This window comes from Gavia stellata, unplaced genomic scaffold (genome assembly GCF_030936135.1).
Source record: "Gavia stellata isolate bGavSte3 unplaced genomic scaffold, bGavSte3.hap2 HAP2_SCAFFOLD_44, whole genome shotgun sequence".
In the NCBI taxonomy this organism is placed as follows: Eukaryota; Metazoa; Chordata; class Aves; order Gaviiformes; family Gaviidae; genus Gavia; species Gavia stellata.
Window position 1 is genome coordinate 1,323,261 of NW_026777121.1, and position 27,011 is coordinate 1,350,271.

General features: G+C 45.5%; 1 protein-coding gene across 1 annotated transcript; it reads right to left on the reverse strand.

Annotated features, from left to right (window-relative positions):
• Positions 1–1,470: 1,470 nt before the first annotated feature.
• On the reverse strand, positions 1,471–25,210 carry LOC132321713 (transcription factor E2F3-like). Its single transcript, XM_059835157.1, has 8 exons — positions 25,202–25,210; positions 22,223–22,243; positions 13,353–13,464; positions 10,853–11,054; positions 10,118–10,276; positions 6,038–6,152; positions 2,801–2,936; positions 1,471–2,081 (listed from the first exon to the last, which is right to left on the reverse strand). The coding sequence occupies exons 1-8, from the start codon at positions 25,208–25,210 to the stop codon at positions 1,723–1,725; spliced, it is 1,113 nt and encodes a 370-aa protein (XP_059691140.1). The 3' UTR covers positions 1,471–1,722.
• Between the last annotated feature and the right edge of the window lie 1,801 nt (positions 25,211–27,011).

Genomic DNA, 27,011 nt, shown 5'->3' on the forward strand with positions numbered 1-27,011 from the left:
CTAGCATACAAAGCAAAGCTAAATTAGATTAGTATTTTGCCCCCGCACATTGGGGCAACTGTTTAATTTGTACAAAAAAAAGATGGTCTGCGTTAAGTCTTTGTTTTCTCTTCCCCCGCAGAAGTGCCCCTTTGTCTCGCAAATCTTCATGCTCACGCAGCTTTTAACTTTCCTCTTCCACAAGACAAAAACTTTAAATGCTACAATTTTATTTACACATCCACATCTAAAAAAACTCTTAAAAAATTACAAACCAGCTAGAAAATATTCTGGCAGTGTTTACAAATTAATTCTATTGGACAAAACTGCTAGGTAAGTAAAGTGTGAGTTGAGAACATACGTCAACTTAAATACCACTGCTGAATGATCTATGCCCACATTTGTACATACAAACACACACTTAACACTGTTTTACAGTTCTTTATGTGTTGCCCTTCATACATTTGTTACATTCCAAAACTCACACAGTCATACAGTTTTCTTATTAGTACTGGGACTGCTTGCCTTTTCATGTGTGAGCTTTCATAGCAGCAACTCAACGGTACCAGAAAACCTGCATACACAATATTCTACTACAGTACAAATAGTACTAATTTTCTGAGTGTGTCAGACAAGCAGAACAGAAATGGAAACAAAAGGATTATATGGGCATCATCTAATCAACATTAGATTAATTTAGCCCAGAACACGGCAACGTATTTTACACGCAAAAAAAAAAATTATTTAAGACTTCTTAGAATTCCTCTCACGTTCAAAAAATAAATATTGGTACTATACTATAGTACCAAAGATCTTCAAAAAATAAATGCAATTCAGTTGATGTGGTACTTACAGTTAGATACTTTGGAAAAAAATTAGTTCCATTTTGCTGGCGAAGAGAATTAGAAAAAGCTGTAAGCAGAGGAAGCTAACCCACTGAGATAAATATGATCTATTGAACAAACAAAGCTTGGCATAAGTGTTTTCCATAGAGGGAAAAACCCACAGTGCATCTCTAGTAGGCACTTAACACAAAGCCCCACTTAGTACCACAAAAATTTATGTACCAGTTCTAATGCACACTGGGGGCAGTAAAATTGAACTGTGCATCTTCATTCCAGTTTAAAAAAACAACCAAGAAAATCTACTTTCACGCACACACACAAGCATTTTTAAAAATCTGTGATTACTATGAGCAGTGGCAGAACTTTATACTTTTCAATATCTGCAATATACACTACATTTACAGTGTATTTTTTCATTAAAAGCTTTTAAGGACATAAGTATTTGACCTCAGAATGAGACATATACACAGCTCAAAATGAGCATTATGACAGCAATTTAAACATTCCCACAAGGAGCTGAAGAATCCCATTGCACGCTTTTGCATTACTTCATCTTTACGTTCACTGCAGGTACAACCCGTGTTGTGACACTCAAAAGACATGCATTCTCTGCAGAAGGCACAACCTGAAATACTATTATAAAATTGTTATTTAGGACTAAACCAGTTCATTGAGCCCTCCTCCGTAAGCCCCCTTGTCAGGGGAAGCAGAGACTGGGGGAGTGTGAAGACAAAACATTTACGGTCGCCTGCTTGCGCTTGCTGACTCACAAGGCACTGGAGCTCAGGGGCAAGGAGAAGGCCTTGCTGTAAAAGCCTTCCCTTGTTCTTTATAGTATTTCAGGGAGTACTTAATTAAAAGATCAGCACTGTTCGAGAGCCTAGTTTATTTAATAATGCTATTTGACAGTAAGTAGGGGACAACTCGGAATGATGGCAGGTTTGTTCATTCCGTTAAAACCACGATTTAGATACGGACAGCGTTTAAGACAATCAGCTGTTAGAAATTCATCCACCAATGAAGGAAGCTTCTCTAAATCGTAAGCATCAAAGAGGTCACTGATGCCTTCTTCATCCCCAAGGCTCAGCAAATAATCTTCCTGAAGCAGAGGAGGCAGCAAATTCACAAAGGGTCCTTCAAAGTTTGGGGGAATTTGGTCCTCGGTCTGCTGGAGAAGGTTGGCTGGAGAAGCCAACGGAGAGATTGTTGCCCTATTTACTGAGCAGTCACCTTGTCCTGAGTTAGCAGAAGCCGCTTCTGGAAGAGGAGGGAGAGAAAAAAATAAAGAAGACCTGTTTAATCTCATTAGAAATACTAGACACTGATCAAACAAAGTAACCACTGTGTAAAGGGCCTTTCGTAAAGGATCACTTCAACAAAAAATGGCCTCCATATAATTTCTAGCTTGTTTTTGACATGTTACAAAGGGCTGCTCAAAAATAGGCATGTTGCTATCCCCTCTGACTTTTCTACTACAAAATTATTTTACAAGGTTTAAACAACTACTGGGAGGAAAAAAACAAATCAAGCGTAGTGAGAGGAGATGCCCATTTTTTGGTGCAACTCATAGTCAAAGTGAAAACTGTCTGGGCAACAGACGTCATCAGTGACACGGCGTAGCTGCATGTACCCTTACACAGAGATTTCTGCCTCTGGCGTTGAGGCGAATCGTTGCTGCTCCCGTCTTGAAAACGCAAAAGGAACAAAACTGTTTGTTTCTTCAGTATTGCACAAACTTAGTTCCCATAGTTCCATCGGATATGCAAATATGAAACTTATTTTTCTTCTGCATCAGTTGTTTAAACATATTTCCCCCTCTCTCAACCAGACAGGCAGAGTGGAAAACGGATACCTTAGCTTTTCGCTTCCTAGAAAAATAAAGCCAAAAAATCAGAGCTGGATATCTGAAGTTTAAAATGAAATCTTGAATGAGAGCACGAAGGAAGGCCGTTAGTATCACAAAGAAATATTTTTACCTTTGGAAATGGTTTTGGAAATATTTCCCTTGTGGTCCTGACTATAGGCTTTCATTGGACTGAGGGCATCGTTTTCCTCTGGGCACAGGTAAACTTCAATAGGTCCTTGAGTACTAGAGAAACGTATCAATGCACGCTGCTAACAAAAGAAACCTCAGTAAGGTATTACACCAATGAACACGACAGAACATTGATGACACCGAGTGAATTCTTGTTGGGGTGCGAGTGGTGGAATACATTGTTTACAAATCAAAAGAACCTGAAATCCCCCATGGATTTTTTTGAAGATGTGAAAGGCTTGGCTGATGTCTCTTGTAGACTGGAGAGAACATAAAAGCTTTTCCCCCTGTCTGTAGGACAGACACCGCAGAAGCCCACCGTTTTATGTGTTGTATCATAACCAGAGAGGTATGAAGGATTGAACTCCTAACATTTTCCTACAACCATAATAACCTGGAGTGCTCTGATGTCATGGGACTATGGGATGCAAGTCACAGGTTTTGTTACTATTCATAACAACATTATTGGATGTATTTGTGTAAATGTTTCTGCTTTTAAACAATGCCAAAACATCCTTCTCGCTCATCCAAAGACCTTCAGCACTAATTCCCACTGATCTCAAGTAGGTGTATGTAAGTCCCCCTGTTTATCAGGGAAGTTTTTCAAATAACAAAAGAAGAAAAAAGATGCCATTTTCTTCACCCAAACTTGTTGATGTAAGTCTTTCTGCCCCCTCAAGGCAGCAGCTCTAATTTTGATGGTGTTTCTGAATAACAGGAACTCCTAATTAATCTCAAGAAATATTTTTTTCTTAACTTTCACACACTGATGCAGTACAAGAAGATGACATATATAGACAGAAAACCTGCAAAGTTGCTCGTGGTCTTATGAAAGAAAATGATAAACGACTCCAGTTAAAAATAAACCTGCTCCAGCTGTATTACATTAATAGTTTTAAAAAGCAGGAGTACGGGCATGATATACCTCTTTGCAGACTTCTTTCAAACACATTTTATTGTGCCCTTTGACAAAAAGTTCCTCGTGTTATTTGCGTTCTGACAGTTACACAGCGTAGGAGACAGCATTTACAAATACAGAGAGCAACAACCGAACAGGGATACCCCAGGGCACAGAAAACAGTGAAGAGTACTCAGGGCAACGCTATAGATAGTTAGAAAAAAGGAGATGGGAAGAGCAGGAGTTGGGGAAGGTACTGTTGAGTGACTGAGGTGTGCAAAAAAAGACACTGAGATGTAACTGCAAATGAGAGAAAGAAATAGGACTTGTACTGCCTGAAGCTGAAAATTAAATGAGGAAGTTGGGTATAGGGGATAAGGGAGGTCTAGGCGCTAGTTTTAATGATTGTGTGCATCTCCGTCTACCCGCCTGTTTTCACTGAATTAAAGAATCAAAGCGTAATGCCTAGAGGAAAGAAACAGGAAAGCAAGCAACGATAACAGTATAGATTTATGGATACTGATAAAAGACATCCCTTCCTCACTGCAGCAAAATGATTTATTCTTCCGAAACCTGCACCTAGGTTCAAAGGGGAAATGAAGGACAAAGGCAGGGGAAAAAAAGGATGGAAACCGTAATGGGCCTAAGCAAGTAGAGAATAATCTTAGGGAAAGAAGCGACAGGGAATCCGGAGTCTGGTCCTGCCCGCCCGGCAGCAGCCGGCCCTGGGTGCGGTGGAACCAGCCCAGCGGTAGGGATGCAGGAGTAACACAGAGGTATGAAGGCAGCACGGGGCTTTCTGGGGTTTAGCCCTATGTCTCATTGCTCCCTGAGAGAAGAAATCAGGTACATTTTTGAATCTCTAAAGCAGTGGCTCGTGCAAATTATTCGCCTTTGCACAACAGACTCGGGTCTGTCATAACAACCGGGAATTGTAAAGCAGCGCACTTTTGCCCCCAAGAGAGAAAATCCCAGGAGCAGCTGAACCATGTGGTTCATAAACCATGAGAGGAATGAAGAAAAGTAAAGCTACTCCCTGAGGATATCTTCAAAGAAAAGCCACCTGAAGCATTTTTTTCTGCGACTGTGACATCAGCTAAGGGAAGGGAGAAGCAGCTGAGCTACCCTAGACATCTGCCTGAGGTAAGGAAAAGAAACAGAGTGAGGATGAAAGAATGAGAGCCAGACATCTCATATACAAAAGCTGGCACTCAGAGAGAGAGAGGCTGTGGCTTGAGTAGCAAGGGGCAACAGAAAAGGGACACAGATCACAGAATCACTAAGGTTGGAAAAGACCTGTAAGATCATCAAGTCCAACCATCACCCCAACACCACCATGCCCACTAAACCATGTCCCGCAATGCCACGTCCACACGTTCCTTGAACCCCTCCAGTGATGGTGACTCCACCACCTCCCTGGGCAGCCTGTTCCAGTGCTTCCCCACTCTCTCAGGAAAGAAAGTTTTCCTAATATCCAATCTAAACCTCCCCTGGTGCAACTTGTGGCCATTTCCTCTTGTCCTATCGCTTGCCACTTGGGATGAACACAGACAGCTTCAGAAACAGAAGTACTTTTCATAAAATGGGAAAGGAAATCCCCATCCCCTACAGACTTCACGATAGCAAACAAAAAGTGCACTAGCAGAATGTACAATGTTTTACACAGATGTGTAAAATCAGTGTCAATGAAGCAAAGATGATGATGGAAGAAGGAAGGGCAAGAATGGATTCTAGGAGTAAAACACCCATTTCTACAATAACTAACACTTCAGAAAAGAAAATCCTACATGAAAACATATGTCTCAATAAATTAGGATATCAATAATACGAGTCATCAAGACGCTTAAGGCACTGAGTTGGCCATGAATTTTATAACTAAAACTACACAAAGCAAAAAAAAAAAAAAGAAGAGCTGAGTCTCTTAAGAGAGAGATTTTACATGGTTGCAAACAGGAAATTTCAACTGTCAAGGAAGAGCTGCTCTTTACATAAAGTATGGCAAAAGAGAATAACCTGTAAATAGTGTGGATTCCTCTGAAGGAACGCTGGAATTGAGGGAAAAGGAATGAATAATGATCGCTTTGTATAAAACGGTTTTTAAGATTCCCCTTCCTTTTAAAAAAAAAAACACTTCCAAAGTTCATAAGATGGATGAATATAGGACTGTATGCCAATTATAATCCAACCTGGGCATCAGTTACCACAGTAAGACTCAACACACTTGCTCCATCTATAGAAAAATGATCTATAACCTGGCAGGAAAAGCCAGGTTCTCCTTACCTCCACTGGGTCAGGCACTTCAAGTCTTGTTTCTGGAGGAGCTTTCACAACTATAACAGTTTGGTCTTTAAGGCCACTAATTTTTCGAGTATCTTGATACGTCACATAAGCTAATGTAATCACGGTTAAGGAATTTTCCAACCCAGTTGATAATATATTCAGACTATTAGAAGAGGCATAATTCTTTCAATTATTCGTCCATTTTCTCATGGCTACGTTGCTTTCAGCCCAAAGTTTTCTGTTCTCTACACTGGAATCACAATTGCAGTGAAACGGTGTGAGAATTTCCCTTTGATCTAACAGCTGGGGCCACTACAGAGTGACAAAAGGGATTCTCCATGCCGAGTCCTCTCTCTTCTCCTTTACACACGTAAAGCTACTTAAGCTAAAGCTCAACAACCCGCAATTACTCGCAGACTGTGCGAAGCAAAATTTTTTTACACGCTTGCTGTGAAATGGCAGAGAACTGGAAATCACAGAAAAAATGTAAAGGAATTTACAGATGCGCATACACAATATATTTTTGAAGTCATCGATAAAATGATAATGTCCATTTTCATTTGAGGCTTTTTTGGTAAACATTTATATATTCAGATATTTATTTATTCATTTGTATTATATGAAATTATTTCAAAAAACTACTTAAACAACTACTTTGAACAACTTGACAGTGCAGAAAGTTGGTTTCTGCATAAGCACGGAATGAATCTGAACATTCTGCTGTTCAACATGAATTTGTCCAAATCAACGTGAGCGTTTTGGTGGGTTTTGGCACGGTGGTGCCTCACTTACTGACCTGCGTAACCGAGGTGTCACAGAGCTTTTGGTCGCAAACTGTGAAACGGCCGCGATCACAGGCAAGCGCTTCCAGGTCTTTGGTTTCGTCATCCGTGAGGTATCTAGCACAGTATTTATGCCATAGAAATAAAGAGCCTAATTTATTATTCTACCTTCGGGGGGTGTAAATGTGAACAATTTTGGTAAATGTCTGCTGTTACCATACAGTGAGACAAACTGCCCAAGCTCAAAACGCCAATACATCTCACAGAATCACAAAATCACAGAATCACTAAGGTTGGAAAAGACCTGTAAGATCATCAAGTCCAACCATCACCCCAACACCACCATGCCCACTAAACCATGTCCCGCAATGCCACGTCCACACGTTCCTTGAACCCCTCCAGTGATGGTGACTCCACCACCTCCCTGGGCAGCCTGTTCCAGTGCTTCCCCACTCTCTAAGTAAAGAAATTTTTCCTAATACCCAGCCTAAACCTTCCCTGGTGCAACTTGAGGCCATTTCCTCTTGTCCTGTCACTAGTCACTTGGGCGAAGAGACCAACACCCACCTCACTGCAACCCCCTTTCAGGTAGTTTTTAAAGAGCGATAAGGTCTCCCCTGAGCCTCCTCTTCTCCAGGCTGAACAACCCCAGCTCCCTCAGCCGCTCCTCACAAGACTTGTGCTCCCGAACCCTCACCAGCATCGTCACCCTTCTCTGGACACGCTCCAGCACCTCAATGTCCTTCTTGTAGTGAGGGGCCCAAAACTGAACACAGCATTCGAGCGCCGAGTCCAGGGGCACGATCACCTCCCTACTCCTGCTGGCCACACTGTTTCTGATACCTGTAGCATTGCATGGGGTTGTTGTGACCCAAGTGCAGGACCCGGCACTTGGCCTTGTTGAACCTCATACAGTTGGCCTCGGCCCATCCATCCAGCCTGTCCAGATCCCTCTGCAAAGCCTTCCTACCCTCCAGCAGATCAACACTCCCACCCAACTTGGTGTCGTCTGCAAACTTGCTGAGGGTGTACTCGATCCTCTCGTCCAGATCATTGATAAAGATATTAGACAAGACCAGCCCCAAAACTGAGCCCTGGGGCACTCCGCTTGTGACCAGCCGCCAACTGGATTTCGCTCCATTCACCACGACATTCTGGGCTTGGCCATCCAGCCAGTTTTTTACCCAGCGAAGAGTGCACCTGTCTGAGCCATGACTTGCCTGCTTCTCCAGGAGAATACTGTGGGAGACAGTGTCGAAGGCTTTACTGAAGTCCAGGTAGACAACATCGACAGCCTTTCCCTCATCCACGAGGCGGGTCACCTGGTCATAGAAGGAGATCAGGTTGGCCAAGCAGGACCTGCCTCTCATGAACCCGTGCTGGCTGGGCCTGATCCCTTGCTTGTCCTGCACGTGCCCTGTGAGCGCCCTCAGGATGAACCTCTCCATAATCTTCCCCGGCAGCGAGGTCACTCTGACAGGCCTGTAGCTCCCCAGATCCTCCTTCCGGCCCTTCTTGTAGATGGGTGTCACATTGGCAAGCCTCTCACACCTGACTTGGACCAAACGCAAAGCAACAGGTCAGGGGGCTAAACGACAGGTCAGCTCTCAGGCAAATGGCTTTTATCGAGGCTTCTACCACTCCTTTAGTAAGGTTTACTAAGGTTTGCAAAGGCAGAGTACAAATTACAGCAACAGTGGCTGCCACTGTATGAACAATGGAAAGGGTTGCATGGTTTTCAAATAGAACGACAATCTTCATTGCTGTAGCTCAAAGCTGGGCATATCCCAAAACATTCAAGGTAGCGACCAGTTACTCTCTGATTCTATTTAGGAGGAGGAGGAGGAAGCACACAGTCAGGGCAGAAATGCTGTTTTGGCACTATCTAATCACAAGGGAAAAGAAAACCATTTTCAAAAGCAGAAACTTCGCCTTCAGAGATGGAGCAAAGGAAGAGGCTTCCCAGCTCCCTGAGTCTTCAGCAGGTCACCTCACGTCAGACCTCAGTGAGGTGAGCGAACGACCATACTGGGATGCGCTCAGATTCGTCCCCAGGTGTCACACATCCACATTCCTTCCTCAATAACCACTAGTATTATCAGTAACCTTAGAGCCACAGAAGGATTTGGGGAATACGCTCTCCTACATCCAAAAGCACGAGGCCAAGACGCTGCTAATGCTGATCCCTCCTCGCCCATCCCCAAGGGAGCCATCAACTGCAGGGCAGGGATCTCTACCACCGCAAACAGCGCTAGAAAAACAGAGAAGTATAATGCTCGGTTTTGCTTTGCTCTAAATCTCTTGTGGATGAAGGCAGTGCTGACCCTACTCCCTATGCCACTCGGTGGTCTTGCTTTCATACGCATTTTGAGATGCAAGCACAACCAAAAGACAGTATTTACATCGTTCACATTACTTTTTACTGACGCTCCTGTAGTTATTTCCTATCCTTCAAAACAGAGAATACGTCCACCTTATTAGATGCTCTTTAAAAACTACTGACCATTAAAAGTAATAAAAGTTTTCAGCATTTTCAGCATTTAATAAAATGCTCTCTTCTGTTGCCAGCAGGTGGGAAATCTAGTGAAAACGAGAACTGGTTACTTACAAGGGGTATTAGCAGCCAAAATACCAGAAACCTTATGAACCTTATGCAATTGAGCATTGCTATTCCATTAAATAATTAAGTCTGAAAGAGACATTTTGAGAGCTCATAAAACCTTTATCTATGATATTCCACTATAGCTTCTCTAACCAGAGGAATCTAAAAATTTGTTGCAAGTTTCAGACTAAACTGACTCCCAACTTTATTTTCCTCTCTGTGTCTGGAATTTATATATGCAGCACTTTAATGTAAAAATAAAAAAAAATATTAAGTAAGGAGTACACACACACACAAGTCTTCGTTACCTTAGCAAAGACTTTGTCTGCAGGCCTTTATAATTTCTGCACACATAAAAATGGGGTTTGCTCTGGGCTCAAAAGAATCGAAAGAGCACAGGTTTTGGATGTTGTCACTCATTAATCAGCTAAATTCTTGGTTCTGCTCTATGTGACCATGGATGTTAATGGGCTCCTTCATACACCACCTTTTTCTCCATTTTTTTTTTTTTTTGACATTCCAGAAGCATTACAGGTGCAAGTGGCTTAAGTAACTTTTATATAGAACTACATTAAAACCCATTATCCAACTTCTGGAAATTTCTGATGTTTCATATCTTATTACTTAGTGGAATTCTCTTTGTGTTACAGAGCACAGCAAGACTGACCACCGCTGAGGTTTCGAAAAAAAGGATATCTCTGATTCCCCGAGTCCTCTGTTAGCAGCTTGAGGTCCAGGGTGCAGCTTTGGATCAGCTCATCCAGTTTCTTCTCTTCCTGAGTCAGTTCGGTCACCTCCTTCGTGAGGCCTTGACACTGGGCCAGCATGCCACCATCCTCCGACAGACGGCAGCCCCTACGGATACAGAGGGGGAAGACGCCCTTTCAGCATTTGTAAAACTTGACCCTGTGCTATGGCAAAGGGAAGAGGCAGCCTTTTACAGTGCAGATCAAGTCCTCATCTCCTTCTCCCTAAACCTGCCCATAGTGAGTCAACATCAACTACGCTTCCCAGAAAAAGCATCTTTTTATCATGCCAACACATTTTGGAACTACCACCAAGAGGGAAAAGCCAAATATTTCTAAGCTCTTCCAAAATCTTGCTTCTAACTCACCTCTCCTCTAACCACACCCTGAAAAAGACTGAGGATGGCAGTAGGTAGAGATGTGTACCTAGAACTTACGCCGCCTGCAAAAGCAAATGACTTAATGCAGTATTCAGACAAAATGCTGCTTTCTAGTTTCCCTGACAAATGCTGTTTATACACTGAAAACCTGTCTAACAGAAAAAGAAAGCTTTATCCTGATAGAAGGCGTTTTGGATGATTGCTTGGGGCAAAGTGTTAGAATGGAAGGTGGGAGAAGAAAAATACTGCTGCTCTGTGACAGTGAAATCAGCCAGCAGGAAAGGAAAAGGATAATGAATACTCACATCCATTGTATGTTGGGTTTGGATTTTTTCTTAATGAGATGGATGCCTTCCAGTCCATTGGTGATGTCGTAAATCCTCCTTTTTTGCACCTTGAGGACCTCTGCCGCTCTGTTCAAATCTAAGACCCCATCAGGAGATTGGCTCAGCAACTGAATGAACTTCTTTGTTAGAAGGGCAAGTGATGTATCATACCAAGTCTTTTCTGAAGGAGATTTTGGAGCTTGGCAAGAAAAGAGAAAAAAAAAACCAAAACAGATAAATCAGTTCTCTCATTTTGGTTCCGAAAGCAGCATCCAGAAATGAAAGGATACATATTACAGATATTTCTTTCATTTTTACCACAGAAATCTCTCAAACCTCTGCATTAAGACACAACTTACCACTGGGTATTTATTTGCATTTCAAGCTGCACTTTTCCAAAAGTCACAGGTACATGAGCAAATACATACATTTTTTTAAATGCAAATCTTTCCATTAGTCTGATGGATACATATATGCAATATTCTACTTAGGTTTTCACTATGTGAATTCTTAAGAGTATTTTTAGTATCTATTTATTCTGGCAGCAATACCAAAAATTCCCCTATGACTCTCCTCCATCAGGCTGATAGCCAGCTTTCATCAGGGTTTGATTTTCCCCTCTTGTAAGACAAGTGTTTCACATGCAATTAAGCAGGACTTGGCTGTACTTCAGTGGGTGAACACAACGACAGATTCCATCAGCGCCAGACTCCACGGCACGGCGTACAGAAAACTCAAGTGAATTAGAGGAGATTGACGCAAGACACAATTTATAATCATCATTTCCCCATAACCAAACAATGCTCAAACTGGGCAAGGGGATCCACTTCTTTTAAATTAGAAGTCAGCAAACGGCTTGGATCTTACTAGACAACGCGCTCTTTTCACGCACAAATGTAGCAATAGATGAGCTTTTAAGAGTTTAAATATGGAGATGAGAATAATTTCTAATTCTAAATGTTTGAGGACTTTGTGTCAAGGGAAATGAGCCAGCCATTATTAGAAGTCTGCTGGGCTGGTACATCTCAAACCTTTCATTTGCTTCAAGTATTACGCAGGATGGATCTTAGGCTGATCTGGTGGTCATTTTCATGTTTTCAAGGTTCAGGTCCCCCACTTGATTGCAGAAGTCAGTCAAAACTGAAATCCTACCCGAAAGTGAACCTTTAGGCTACCCTGAAACATTTTGAAGGATATGATGGCTTTTCAGTGAAAACCAATTCATTGCCTCTTTGCAAAGAGAACCTGCTGTATCTCATTCTTTGGTAGCTTCAGGGCTTGTCTGCATGGGGAACTGGAGGAAAATTCGTATCAATTAGGCGACATTCTGGATTTAGACCAGCATGATTTTTGTTTGTTTGTTTTAATTTGGGGTTTGGAAAAGAATGAGAGGGTCAGAGTGAGAAGGGCAAGAGGCTACTTGACCCCCAGCTAAACGGGGATGTGCTCCTGGTCATGCAGCAAGGGGGTTCTCTGTACGGCCTTAGCAACACTGCAGCAGCATCCTATGCACCGAATGGTACTGAACTTCTGCGAGAACGCACTTCGATTTAAAACGGACTTCATTTAGCTTAACGAAGTTTAGTTTAATGAAGACAACTGTGCTTGTTTAACTTGTCCGCATTAAGTTCGTCTCTTCAGCTAATTTCACTTTTCCCATCTGCCTCAGCAGAAACAAGACTTAGACTGGTGAGGAGGGACAAGTACCCCTCCACACCTCTTGCTCTCCCATCACTACCACTGCTGCCCCAGTCCTCCTCTTTCCCCATTCCCCTCCCTCTGCAAGCCTAACTCTCCTGCTGAAATCCCCCAAACAAGATGGCAAGGCTACACCCCCAGCGCCTGTTGCAAGAAACCTACTGCCCGAGGCAACGCAGGCGTGCAAAAATGAAGACTTGCAGCAACTAAGCAGCGGCAGTAATAATCTAGTCGTACCGCAGGGAGAGAAGGCAGCTCACAAAAAGCAGGCAGCGTGCAATGCTGCTGGGGCACAGCTACCGCTCTTTGCAAATCCCTGCCGGGGGGAATAAGCCCTGCCCATCAGCTGCTGTAACTCCAGCGACGAAGGAGGCGGCTGGCCCGATTAGCCCTGCCTAATAACTGTGCGTTTGAGCCCGTCGCAGTATCTTGATTCCTCAGCATCTACCTCTCCTAAGCATCCCCCGCTTCGTGTTCTTGGGTGAAGAGGAGGCCCTGGATGGCGAGGCTGCAGGCTGCCCGGCGGGCGGAGGGACAGAGCTGGCAGCCAGGAGCCTCTGCGGCCTCTCAGCGGCTCTGCACCAACCGATCGACGCACGCCGCAAACCCGTTGCGTGCTGCTGGCTGCGGGGGCGAGGATGTTGCACACACATCCGGGCGAGGACAGTAATAAACACGCGTCTTTAGCTAGGTAACGCAGCCTGTCGTGCTGGTTCACACTGATCTCAAGCTAGTAAAATCAAAAACTCTGTGCCATACAGCGTGTTACCAGTTCCCTTACTTGTTGGACTACCTGGACTTCTTGTCGCAGCTCTTCCTTTCCCCTTTGGAGTCTTTAGTCCTTCAGCCAGATACTGGTGGCCACTTTCTCCTAGCTCCAGCCTTCGTTTCGCCTGTTAAAAAAAAACCCAAACAAATAGTAATTTTTTTTAAATTGATGGGTTGTTAAGAAGTGTATTTCGCTTCACCAAACACAATATTGGGGTTACAGGAAAGGCGGACAGCAGTGAACTTTTCGCAGCAAAGTTCTGTATCAGTACAGGTTCATACCCCATATTCATCACAAGGCAATCTGAATATTTATGGGAACCCAAAGGCAGGCTTCAATGTTTCACTCTCAGAGGCTAGGTTGATGGTTTTGTTTGGAAAATTTAGCAATTTTTTTTAATTTGAAAAGCTGAGTGACAGTTGTATGACCCGCTTCAGTCCAGTCTGGACCTTTTCAAATACATATGAAAAATGTCTACCTCCACTTGAGTTGAGAACGTTTCGGTTAAGAAAACCAAAGACAAACGCTCAAGCACACAGGTATGCACCCAGAAACCTACATTTCTTCTGAAAAACTCCTTACGTCCATTGAAGTTTGGGCACGGGTAGTATAAGTGCAAGGGGAAGGAAAATGGCATTGTGGCATTGTGGGATGTGGCTTGATGGGCATGGTGCTGTGTGGTGTGGGTGGGTTGTTTTGGTGTGGGTTGTGGTGTATTTTGTGGTTTGTGGGTGGTTTGGTGTTTTTTTTTTTTTTATGGTTGGACTTGATGATCTTACAGGTCTTTTCCAACCTTAGTGATTCTGTGATTCTGTGATTCTGTGACAAATGTAACTTGAAAGGATGGCTTTGAGAGGACGAGTAACTTCCATTACTGTAAGCTTTCCATCAACGACATATGAGACATTACATCAAGAGCAGCATTGGACAACTGTTCTCCTCTGCTCGTCAAGAATTCTTGTCCTCATTGAAAGCACAACCACTCCATTTATTTCATATTAACTAGCACGTTTGCATTAAAGCTGCCTACATAAAAGCAAGGCGGAGCAAAAGTAGTATCAGAAAGATGATGCCTGAAAATCAGCTATATGTTGCATTCAGCTCAATGGAAAGCTGTGTACACCTTGAATAATAAAAATCATGGATGACACTGTTAAACTGTGCAACACACAAACTGCAACCAAAACCACCACCAATATGAATTTTGTTCCTAGACAGAACCACAATCTACTATCTTTGGAAACAATTCTATACCCTGCCGTGCTACTCGGGTTACTGAAACTAAACCTGGGGATACTTGTTATCCTAACAATAGGAAGGACATTACCTGGGAAGACACAGGAAAAAGAAGACAAAGAAGTTTTATGTCTAATGAAGTTTAGCCAAATAACTGTTTCCCAAGAATGTTGTTTATTCAATTAGGTAGAATAATTCAGAGTATTTTATTTGCTTGCTCTTTAGACTTGCCCCAAAGGGTTGGATCATATTCAGCTCCTCAGTGAGCCAAGATAAAATAATACATTCCGCCATGGAGTTGTAGACAGATATTTCCATATTGTGGATTTAGCTTGTGTGTTTTACTTAGGGTCTGTGACCAAGAGAAGGCTCTAAATAAATTAATTTATATGCGTTATTTATGGATAGCTCGCTAACATCTTTGTACTGGACTCCGTTTGCAAACCTCAAACTTATTAAAAGGCAAGTTAAAGCACATGAAACGTGTACAAGCCCTCGGTGTAATAGCATGTACAGAGTGCTCAAGCCACTCTTCTCTTTATTTTGTGCGAAGGGGCAAGGCACTAATTCCTCGGTGACAGAGCAAAACTGAACTAACTGCATCCTTCTAACCAGCGCAGGCACCGGGCTCCGGGCAGCCCATGGGTGGCAGCTTCTCACGGCGCACAACACCTCCGCTCCGCTCCCCGAGGCAGCGGCTCCGCCATCCAAGGACACAGATTTTAAAAAGGTCGGCTGTTAACAAAAACGTCCAGCTAATATGTTTAGCCAACGTAATTGGATTAAATTACGATTACAGCTATTCCAGACGGAGAAATACATTTCACACTTTTTTTAAAGTAAGTGTTTTTCCACCCTGAGCACTGTAAGAGCAAAGGCAGGAGGGGTGAAAAGGGAACAATCCAGGGCATGGGAAGACTAGGCCAAAGGGATACAATTAAAGATAAAAGAGAATCTCAAAACCAGGTGTGAGAAGGAGGGGAAATGCTAAAGACTTAAAATCCAGAGATTTGCAGCGGCTCTCTCCATCAGAAGAGAAACTCCGATTTGGACTACACATCAACACTTTTTGTCTCAACTTGTTTGCAAGACACAACCCAACGGTATTTCACCCCTGCTTTTGTCGTTAAACACTTACAACTTTCTCCCGTGAACTTCAAATAATCAGGTTTGGTAGTGAGAGAAGACAAGCAGCACCCTTCAGCTGCGCGCAGCTGCCCAAGCCTGTCCGAGTGTGTCGGGCTGTTACAAACAACCCGCTCTCGCCGGTCTCACCGGCACGCCGTAGCTACGGGCAGCGCCCGACTAGCGAGCGCCTTCTGCAAAAATACCAAACGGCAGAGACAGCACTACAGGATAGTTATTTTGTAGGGCACAAAGCATATGGAAAACCTGAGAGAGAGATACAGGGCAAAATATTTTAGAAGAGTTTGAAAGAGCTTGGTGAAGTTACCGAGAGGCGATTTTAGCAAACCCCCGGGGATGTTTAATTTCTGGCCAGATGCTACAGGTCACTCAGCAAGTGCCTTCTTCCCCTTCCTGTTTTACAAACTTCATAACAAGATGCAGGATTGAAGTGGCATATTCTCTCAATTTCTTCTTCCCCGACTTACAGACCAAAGATTTTCTAGTGCCTTTTTCTTTGCACTGGAGATCCTGGCTGACTCACAGTTTCTCCCTCCCAACTCCAACATTGTTCATAGTGCTTTCTGATATCAGGCTTCCATTGAGAAGTCTCAAGATCTGTGTTCAGCAATCAGCAGAATCGGTAACCCTTTTAAAAAAAAAAATCTTGATTTGCCTAACTTATTTCTGCTGCAGGACTATATTAATTATTTGCAGTATATGTACAAATTTTGTATTGTCTTGACTTACATTGTTTGATCAAGCATAGCATGCAGAATCTCTGACACGGTACGTGGGACCTGCTAAGAACTAGCAAGCCAAAGGACACCAGCACTAAGCGTCCCAACGATAGGGAAAGATAGAAAGCGTAGGGACTAAGAACTCAGCAACATGAAACTTGAGTGCAATAACTGGAAGTCAGGTTCCTCAGGGGGATTGTGAAAGGATCATAAAGCACATGGGGCACTGAGACAGTGAAGCCACAAATCTCTACCTCCAGCAAGAGCCGTAAAAGTAACAGGAAAGCATCCTATTGATCCGGACCAGACACCTTACTAACCCCTTGGCTGAGACCTAAAATGTTTGGCATCAACTGTTTTGACTTCATTTTCTCTTTCAATACTACAAACAACTGCTGGTCTAAATACAACTATGGATCCACTGTGCAGTGCAGACCACTAAAACCAGGGGGCCCCTCGACTCCTATGTAGTTATGCTCTTTTAGGCTCAAGCCCCTTCTAAAAAAAAAAAAAAAAAACCAAAAAAACGAAACCCAGGTAGCTACCAAAATTAACATCAGAGGCAAATCTACAAGAATGTCTTCATAAGAACACTTGTGTCTATAGGAAAATAGAACCTACTAGGATAAGGATAATATGTCTAAATACCAGGTGTATTCGTTAGGAAGTATCTTCTTTCCATTCTTTCCATTCTTTTTCACTTGTTTTTGACCTTGTGTTTCAAGATGTTCTCTAACATTTCCCCCCTTTGGGACTTCTGGATATACTTTTTAATTCCCATAAGCCTCAATCTCCCTTTACTTAGGTTCCACCACTTAGACAGCAGGTGGTGGCATTTGTCACTTTTCTAATTAGGCCTTTTCACACATTCTCAAATCTATCCCATCTTCTTACAACCTGGAAAAGAAACAGAAATAGATAATATTTCAATTTTAACTTGATTACGCAATAATACAGCCTTAAGAGTCCTGTTGAAATGGTTCTCTTCTTGTTGTTGTCAAACTCTGACAGAGGAGTTGGTTAACTCATGCATAGTAGATCCAGGACCTTTACAGTAGTTGAGACATGAGTTCAGTCTGTGTTCTGGTGTTATCATTATATCAATTCAGCAATGTAGTTAGGGCATAGATGATCACAGTTTAAGGTTTGGTAACTTCCCTTTCTGATAAGGTTTATCCAAAAGGGTTTGTCTTACAGCTAAATTGTTTAAATCTTTGGTATCAATCCCCTCTTTTGAAGTAGTTAGATTTTCTTACCACTTCCATATATTATTCCTGTAAAACATCACTGCCACTTGTGGAATAATTGCTGGAGGTAACTTAGAAATTAAATATATATTGAAGGTACAGCACTGAAGAAATCTTCAGGGTGAGTGTGGTGAATATGCAAGGAATCCATCCCACAGAAGCTCCCTAGGCAACCTTGGATGTTGGCAACACCAGGGGAGTTTGGTGTGCTGACTCTAAGAGAAACTGCACGGAGGGTGGAGTGGAGTGGAGACACCGCCGCCAGGCTCTGGGATAAGACGGGAACTGGAAGGTACTATGGAACTGACAAGCCGCATATTTCCTACTCTAAGCCGCCTATTGAGCTAACAATCTATCACTTTTTGTCAAAATACTATCTTTGGGTGAACTTTGCTCATTATAATCTCATTATAATACCAAAACACCACACCTCCATCCCAAAGCTACCCACCTCCCAGATGCGACCACCCCTCGCTGAGCCTGCGCTCTGCATTTTTCTCAGTCTATATCTTCAAAAGCAGAACGAGAAACTTTTACACCAATTGCAATTGCTAGTGCCTATCAAGCCGGCACGATTAACCCCTCTTCTTCACGGTCTCCCTGATTGTCTCAAGATGTGTGTAGCAAATTCTCAAGATGGCTTACAAGCTGCTCGCGCAGATGCTGATCACAGTCATAGTCAAGGTTGGCACACCCCCATACCCACCTGGAGCAAATGTGTACAAGAAATAGATAGGTACAGACGTCGAATGGACTGGCTCAGTTTGTCCAGCGGAAAGCCCCCGGATGATGCTCGGCGAGTTCGCCAAGTACACACCCAAACCCCTAAATCCAATGGGAGGTTCAAACCTGATAAGGAATCAGGCACAATAAAATCGAGCCTGTCAGAAATATCTATACCCTTACCCCCCTCTAAAATCACCAATGTTCGGCAATATTCGTTGCCAGCAACAGCCCTTACAGGGATTGACGGGGTGGTGATGGAATTGGAGAAAAGAGGCATCATTGAAAGGACTCATTCCTCTTACAATTCACCAGTGTGGCCAGTAAAGAAACCAAGCGGGCAGTGGCGTTTTACAGCAGATTATCAGCAGTTAAATGCTGATACTGCACCTTTAACTGTTCCAGACATTCCCCCCGCTACTGCTCACAACGCTTTGGCTAAGGTCCTAGCAGAGATTCCTGTTCCACCTGACAGCACGGCATATAACAAATCAGGAAAGGTACACCAGATTAACACCTGGTGGATCTCGCCCTCTTTTAACCCTGCCGGTCGAATACGACCGAGCACGCTTTTGTTTTCCTGTGTTCACAGGGATCCTGAATGAACTGCGCGTGAACAGATGAATTAAAGGACCACTGAAGATAATCTTAAAACACAATTAATGACTTAAATTAAAACTAAAACTAAATTAATTAATTAATGAATTAAAATTAAAAACATTTATGCTGACTCTTCCAGACCGGAAAACTCTTAATACTGAGTGTTACAAAATAACCGAACCAAATTCAGGTTGCTGGTATAATTTCACCTTCACCAAACCTATAATTGTATGCTGTATTTGGGGCTACAGAGGCACAGAATTATTATTTGAATTTATGATTGATGCAGCAACATCTGTGCCACTTGCAAAGGATAAGAAACCGCTGTCCCCAGAAACCTCTGAAAATGTACCAACTTGGCCTCCTATTAGTCTAACTCCTTACATCTTCAACACCGGTCCTTACATAATTAAAAATACCGGTCAACAACAAGCGTTGCTTAATCTGTCATATTCCCTCAAACGTGTGGAATTAGCAACGCAGACTAATGTCCCTGCAATTAAACCTACCATTCCCGAGTACATCTCATGCAGGATGGTCAGCATGGTTATGTGGATGGACTCTCATCTCTCCAAAACGACCAAAGAGAGATGTGACTGGTGTCTTGGGAACAGGCCTGGGAGTCCTAAACAGCATAGATGCTGAGGTACTTGCCAGTAAACCAGCCACAGTAACCAGTGATCTAAATAAATGGAAACACCCTTTACGATCTTCTCTTTCAGCTCTGGGAACTAACCAATGGCTCTTATTGGATATATTGCCTCAGTGGGGAGAGGTAAACGAGAAGGACCACCAGTGAATTACAGATGCACTTGATGTGGCCCAAAATAATGTTTCTCTGGCCCCTAGTTGTATCCAAGCACAGCTGTGGATGCCATCAATGGCAGCTGCAATTATACGGGAAGGTGAGGACGGCACCTTACCTACTGAAATTCAGAAGATAATTTGGGATGATGCAATTGAATTCGAAAAGAAATTCCAAACCTGGCGGTACTTGGTTAATTTCACTTATGACCCCACTGACAGTAAAGCCACGGCTTTTGTTTGATCCATGTACAATGCTTCAGTATATACCATAGACCCAATCGTTGCACTGGGAGTGCATCAACATGGACCTATACTCTATCCTATAGAGCACAGAGTATGGGCCCAGCAGAATGGAAGTAAATGGCAAACTGTTGATGATGATGCATGTACTGTGCGAGCACAACAAGGGTTCGTTTGTGAAAGTAATACCATCAAAGCCCAAGACATTTGTCTCGACACAGAACCAAACATTTGTCATTTTGAGATACATCCTGGTGAAACCCTGGAAACTATCTGTATCTATGTTGGAAATGGATGTGTTTGTATGAGAACCCTTTGCAATTCTATACTTGCAGATGACACGACTATAGAGACAAGCGATCGCTCTAACCTTTGTGTTTGTGACTTTCCTAACATCAGAGGATGTGACTTCAATTATTCAGCTCCTGTCACAACTCATCAATTGCTCCAATCCAGCTATGCCTTCTTTCAAGATCTACTGTCTGCTCCTATCAGAATGAATCTTACATTAGTGAAGAAACTCCAACAACGTGAGGATCTGAAGCAGCTGTTGAAGCAGGTTCAAGAAAATGGACAAAAGACTCTAATTACTGTCCATCACGATGCAGAGGAGATGCACCGAGTGTTGGAAAGAGTTAAAAGAGACGGAGAACATGAATGGTGGGACACTCTCTTTGGATGGTCGCCAACTGCCACAGGAATCCTCCACAAAATACTTCACCCTGTTGTTGTTTTATTAATACTCACTATATTGTGCTTTATTGTGATGCTCATTCTCTATGTTAAACTCTGGATTCTGATGAAACGCTTAGCTCACCTAGTATCCCCACAAGATGCATACATACTTGATAATCCTCACCACAAGAACACATGTGACATTCCCACTTCCTTCTAAATATTGTGAAGCTTGAGTGACTATAGTCACGGGGTGGATTATGTGGAATAATTGCTGGAGGTAACTTAGAAATTAAATTTATATTGAAGGTACAGCACTGAAGACATCTTCAGGGTGAGTGTGGCGAATGTGCAAGGAATCCATCCCACAGAAGCTCCCTAGGCAACCTTGGATGTTGGCAACACCAGGGGAGTTTGGTGTGCTGACTCTAAGAGAAACTGCACGGAGGGTGGAGTGGAGTGGAGACACCGCCGCCAGGCTCTGGGATAAGACGGGAACTGGAAGGTACTATGGAACTGACAAGCCGCATATTTCCTACCCTGAGCTGCATATTTACCACCCCGAGCCAACAGTCTGTCATTTTTTGTCAAAATACTATCTTTGGGTGAACTTTGCTCATTATAATCTCATTATAATACCAAAACACCACACCTCCATCCCAAAGCTACCCACCTCCAAGGTGCGACCACCCCTCGCTGAGCTTGCGCTCTGGATTTTTCTCAGTCTATACCTTTAAAAGCAGAACGAGAAACTTTTACACCAATTGCAAGAGAGGTATGTATGACTAGAGTCACTCAAGCTCCACCTGTAAGGACAGATAATATAAAAATGGCTTAAGAGAGGAGGGATGCCAGGGAAGATACCATCGCAGACCGTCTCTGACACCTGGGATCAGAGCCTCTCTTCCCCCCCACAGGGACGCCTTTGGGTAAGGTTCGAACACTTGGTTACACCGAGTGCTTCCCCGGGCAACTTAGAAGTCTCTATAGAGTTGCTTTATAACTTAACGCGTTTGTCGCCAGGCTATAGTGCTCATATTCTTGGTATTTGCACATGCTTTGCAGGCAGTAATTTTATCACCGGCAGCCCAAAAGAACTTGTGTATCTGTTGCTTCAATAAACTGCACTATTCGTTAATCTAGCCGTGACAGTTCTCACTGAATGCCACCAAATCCCTTAAGTGTGGCCGTGCTAGTTCATGGAACGCGACTAGATTGAAAGTGTATGGTGTTACGAGTGTATCCGTAACCGTGAGAGTTCAACACATTGAACGTGACCGGATTTGTAACACAGAGAGTAGGGCATCACCCAGAATCTAAGCCTAGCTGCCCCCAGCCCCTCTGATACCTGAGGACAAGCTGGAACGCACGGGGGTTTATTTTCTTCCAAAACGCCTTGCCCTTTAATGCGACACCAGGTTGTAAGAAGATGGGATAAATTGGAGAATGTGTGACAAGGCCCAGTTAGAAAAGTGAAAAATGCCACCACCTTCTGTCTAAGTGGTGGAACCTAAGTAAAGGGAGATTGAGACTTATGGTGTCACGTTAAAGGAATGCAGTTTCGAAATTTGTCTGTCACAGTCCCAGGACTTTCACTGACCCATTTATCAGAGCCCCAGCAAGAGGACTTGCACTGAGCAGATGCACAAAAATTGAAATGAGTTATTTTATTGAAAGTGACAGAAACAGATTCGAGATTGCCGTTGATAAATTCACTAACTACAACAGTGCTACTAATTAAGGGTAATATTGCTAGCAGACTTGACAGTAATACAAGAACCCGGGGATAACTGTCACCCAGAGGTGAGAGGCGCAGCGCTTACCCAGAGAGGCGTCCCTGCCTGGGGTGGAGGAAGAGAACACAGCCCCTCGACTGGTCCGTCAGGTATTGAGGTTCTTCTCTCCCACCTTAACAATCATTTTCTCTGACTTTTATCCACAAAACAACGAGGTTCCCCCCCCCCCCCCCCATATGTGACGTGTAGCATGATTTGGGTGGAGAGACGAGTGCTATAGTCATATATGTTTAGCATGACCTCTATAATCTTCATTAGCATATGCAGGAGTGTGAGTTGTAATATGCATTTCATCAGTAATGAGGCAAAGGTCAGTTATCGGACACGAAGCCTTTTCAAAGAAACAAAGGACCTCTCACATTCTTGTTATCTTACTGTCTTTGCTGACCATAAGCAGGGCTGTCCTGCCTCCACAGGACCCCCTCCTTATCTGCACCCTGTGTTAGCTGGGTGAGTCTCCACTCCCCCGGGTCGCACAAGAGATAGCAAGGGCAGTCTTAACAGCTCTTTTTGCACAGGAAGCCCACCTCATTATCCAAATTCCACAGGAGGCTGCTAGGAAGCGGTGGCACAAGCCCAGCCTTCTCCCAGTGCTTTAAATATTAGCAAGGGAAGTAAGTTCCACTAAAATCCGTGGCTGGATGTCAAACTACTTACCCAGTGGTTGGCACAGACCTTGGGTCTTTCCAGCTCTGTATCTCCTCTTGCTCATGAACTAGTCCAGCTTCAAGCTCAAGAGCAACTTGCCCGCGCAGCCAGTGCTCCCACCAGTAGCTGGCCCTAGACACTTGGTGTCTCCAACCGCTGGGTCCCTGTGACCAGAGTTCCCTTCTGCCATTGCTAGCAGCCAGGCCCCTGGACCCACCCCCCACCCCCCCACTAGGTACAGAGTGAGGCCACACAGAAAAGGATTTAGGAGCGCTCTCAGAAAGAAGGTAGGGTGGACTGTGGGGATTAGGCGCTGGGCTGAGTCAAAGAAGCAAACAAGTTGGCTTATGTGCGCCTAGCTCCTTGATTCCCCACCCCCACCCCCTTCCCTCCATTTTCCGTGCTTATACATCCCCCTCATCTTCCTCAGCTCCTCCTTCTCCGCCCTTGTCTCCTCCCAAACAAGGGACCTAGCCCCTTGCTTCTTTTTCCCCCCTTGCTCCCAGGTTTGCTACATCTGTGAACGGATTTGGTGTTGCAGGTGCTCTTAGCTAGGTCACCTTGGACTTCCACGGCATTACTGATGGGGTTTCCTGGGTACTGCTGGCCCTGCCAGATTGCTCTCCCCAAAATGAGCCCAACTCTCCCTTCAATTATCTGTGAAGTGGGGCCACCTCTCCCATCAATCCCCCTCAACTACCCGTGAAATCTGGCTCTTCCTCATGGCACTGTAACTCCTGTCAGCTGCTCAGTCTGTTCGCTACGGTCAGCAATTTCTCTTGTCACGCTCAGGAGTTTCGCACAGGCCGTTCAGTGAGCTAAGGCTTACGCCAGGCCCTAGTCGGCAGCTTGTGTGCCTTAATGCACACCCCCAAAGTCGTCTGCATGTCCCATCATTTTTTCCCTATCCTCGTTCTAGCCACAGTGTGCCAGTCTTCTCCATCTCACGCTGGCTCTGAGCACCCTCCTCTCTGACCAGGCACGGTTTCAGCCCTTTTGAGTGGCTCTTTCCCTTTGTGCCCTACTTGAATGCTTGCGGCCTCGTTTTGCAGGCGCCGGGCGTGGAAGTCCTTGCCTCGCACGGGAGACTGAATCAGACTGAAGCATGGTTAGCTGTGAAAATTGGCAGTTTTATTGGAAGAACTGTCAGTTTTAGCACTTGCGTGCACTTGGAGGCTGCTAGGAAGCAGTGGCACAGGCCCAGCCTTCTCCTGAGCAATGTATCAGCTGGGCCCTAGAGTGCCCAGGCACAGGCCGTGCTGCAAGGGAACGGGACGGGAGTAGCACATGGTGCCTTGCACAGGGCACCTACTAGTGCTGCGGGGATATCCGCGTTGCCTGGTCCTCATCTGGCCTCAATGAAGCAGTGGGCTGCCGTGAGGACCCACTGTGGGCTGATGAGGGACCCTCCGCATATATGTCCCGTGCCCGTTTTTCAGGGATCCTGGATGCCGATGATCCAGGGCCAGGCCCCTGGCTGGGCATCTGTGCCACCCATGACGCGCGACACGCCGTGCTGAGAAGCCATGGGCCGGAGCACACAGGTCCCTCTGGAAACAGAAACTCCTCATTACTGTCCTGCTCGAGGGCTTGCTGCTCTTCAGGCTACGAGTCAGCTGTCTTCCCTCTCCACAAGGCGTTGTGTGGACAGCAAGGCCAGGGAACCTCGTGGGGCGTGCGTGCATCCGCCCCCGTTTCTGTTTTATCCCCGCAGGCCAGTTGTGCCAGCAGCATGGGTGTTGGAAGGAACTGAGGTTCCCAGATGGGGTTCAGGAAGCTGTGGCGTGGCCACGGGGGACAAGCGGGCACCCTCCAGTGAACCCCATAAGGGTTGCCGAACCCCTCTGCCGGAGCCTCAGGCCACTTATACACAGGTGTCCCATGTGCCGTGCGCAGGCCCGCACAGGGCCAGCAGGACAAGGAGGGGGAGCAAATTCATCGCTGCCAGCAACACGTGGCAGCTGCAAGCACAGAGAGCTCCTTGCCACCAGTGCGGTAAACGACGTAGTGCCCGCTGTACTCACGTTGCCCATGTTGCCCTTGGTCCCGGGGCTGATGTCACAGAGACACTGGTTCCGGGTGCTGGGCGTGGTGGCCTCCAAGCAAGAGGGGAGGCAGAAGCTGGCATCGGACACCCCCGACAGACCCTCCCCCCGCCACATGCTGTGCTTGTGGGATGAAGGCATGCAGGCCCCGTGGCAGGCAGCAGCGCCTGCCTCCGAGCACTGCCTGCTAACAGCTGGCAGGAAAAAACCAAGTGGGGCATCATAGCCTCTTTGGGAAGTTCACTGCCACCCTGCTCCCTGCAGCCGTTTGCCACCAGCTCCTTCCCAAAAAGCATACGCCAGAGAACAGAACTGCTCCAGGCAGTAGGCACATGTCTGGGCATTGAAGAGCCAATCTGGTTATAGCCGCGGCAGGCAAGCAGTGATGTGCAAGCCAACTAAGGCAGGCGTACCCAAGCAGTGTCAGCCTTCCGGCACAAAGCCCCGTGAAACGCAGACGCAGCACAGGCCATCCTGGCTACGTCAGCCACAGCAACAGCCTCTGGCAGGCTTCCTGTCCTTGCTGTCTATGAGTTACGTTGCTGTTCTGGGCCAACACCGACAAGGGCAGTTGTGGCCCCTGGTACGCGTGGCCAAGGACACGCAATTTTTGGCTCTAGCCAGAGAAGGATGCTCCTGCTCTCAGCCCCACATGCCATTCTCCATGGCTTTGGTAAATCCTGTGTCAGCCTCATCTCATCAGTCGACCTTCTAGAGCTGTATGGTGGAGCCTTGCTCCCATGCTGGACTGCAGGGCAGTCATGGGAGGAAAGCAGGAGCCAGTCCCGTGCATTGCATTTGCTGAGCAGGGCTAGGTCCATGCAGGCTAGAGAGCATTGGCTTGAAGAATGACAGTTTCAAAGCTCATGATAGGTGCGGGGGCTTCCCTCTGCCATTCTCTGGAACAGCCTTTCTCCCAGCTGGTGATTCTAACGAGCCAGAAGTAGTCTGTCTTGTTATCTTGGCAGACGAGAGGACCACCGCTGTCGCCCTGCAGCAAAGGAGAGAGGACAAAGGTGTTGTTGGGTGGTCTCTCAGCACTACGGCTGGCTCCTTCTCTCTCACAGCACCTGCCAGAGCTGTGCTCTGCAGCACGGAAAGGCCCCGCTCAGGTGCCGGGGCCTACAGGAGCTTGTGTGGGAGGGGGTCGTGGGCCTGTAAGGTAGGGCTCTCTCTCCTCTCTGCACAGCGATCCTTCATGTGTGGAACGCACATGCTCCAGGCTTGGGATGTGGAGCTGCGTGCTGCCAAGAGCACTGGATGGGCTTTGTGGGCAGAGTCGCAGGCCTCTGGGGCAAGGGGGGCACTGGGCAAGGAGCTGCAGGTGGGGAAGGGGAGGTGAGCCCCAGCAGCGGTGGGGACCCAGCGGTGGGAGGGTGACTTGCCAGGCAAAGCACGCGCTGGGGTCTGCGTGGGACGGTTGTGAGAGGGCTGCCTGTGCTGCTGGGGCTTGACTCGTAGCACGCTCCTACCTGGCAGGTGTCGATGCCACCCTGCGCGTAGCCAGCACACAGGTTGTGGGTGTGGATGGCCCCTCTGTACCACCCGCTGCTGTTACAGAGGTTGACATCAATGAGGCGGACCTTGGCCTCCTGCAGGACATCAGTTGATCCTCCAGCTGCGAGCACAGAGAGGAATTAACACCAGGCAGCTCGTTGCCATTTGTCCTCCCCTGTCTGGGTGAAGCCCTTCCCTAGGGCTTGGCTTTGCACCTTGAAGGCACTGTACCGGTGGTCCCCTTGTGCCTCCCTTTGGGGAATGGCTCAGGCCCATCTCTCTAGAGGCATGC

What these genes read in the sequence shown, in the direction of transcription:
- LOC132321713 (XM_059835157.1), bottom strand. An exon ending in TTCCACCACTTAGACAGAAG is followed by an intron (nt 13,465 to 22,222) that starts GTGGTGGCATTT and finishes TTTTTTTAACAG; the next exon opens with GCGAAACGAAGGCTGGAGCT. An exon ending in TTCCAAAACCATTTCCAAAG is followed by an intron (nt 2,082 to 2,800) that starts GTAAAAATATTT and finishes CTCCTCTTCCAG; the next exon opens with AAGCGGCTTCTGCTAACTCA.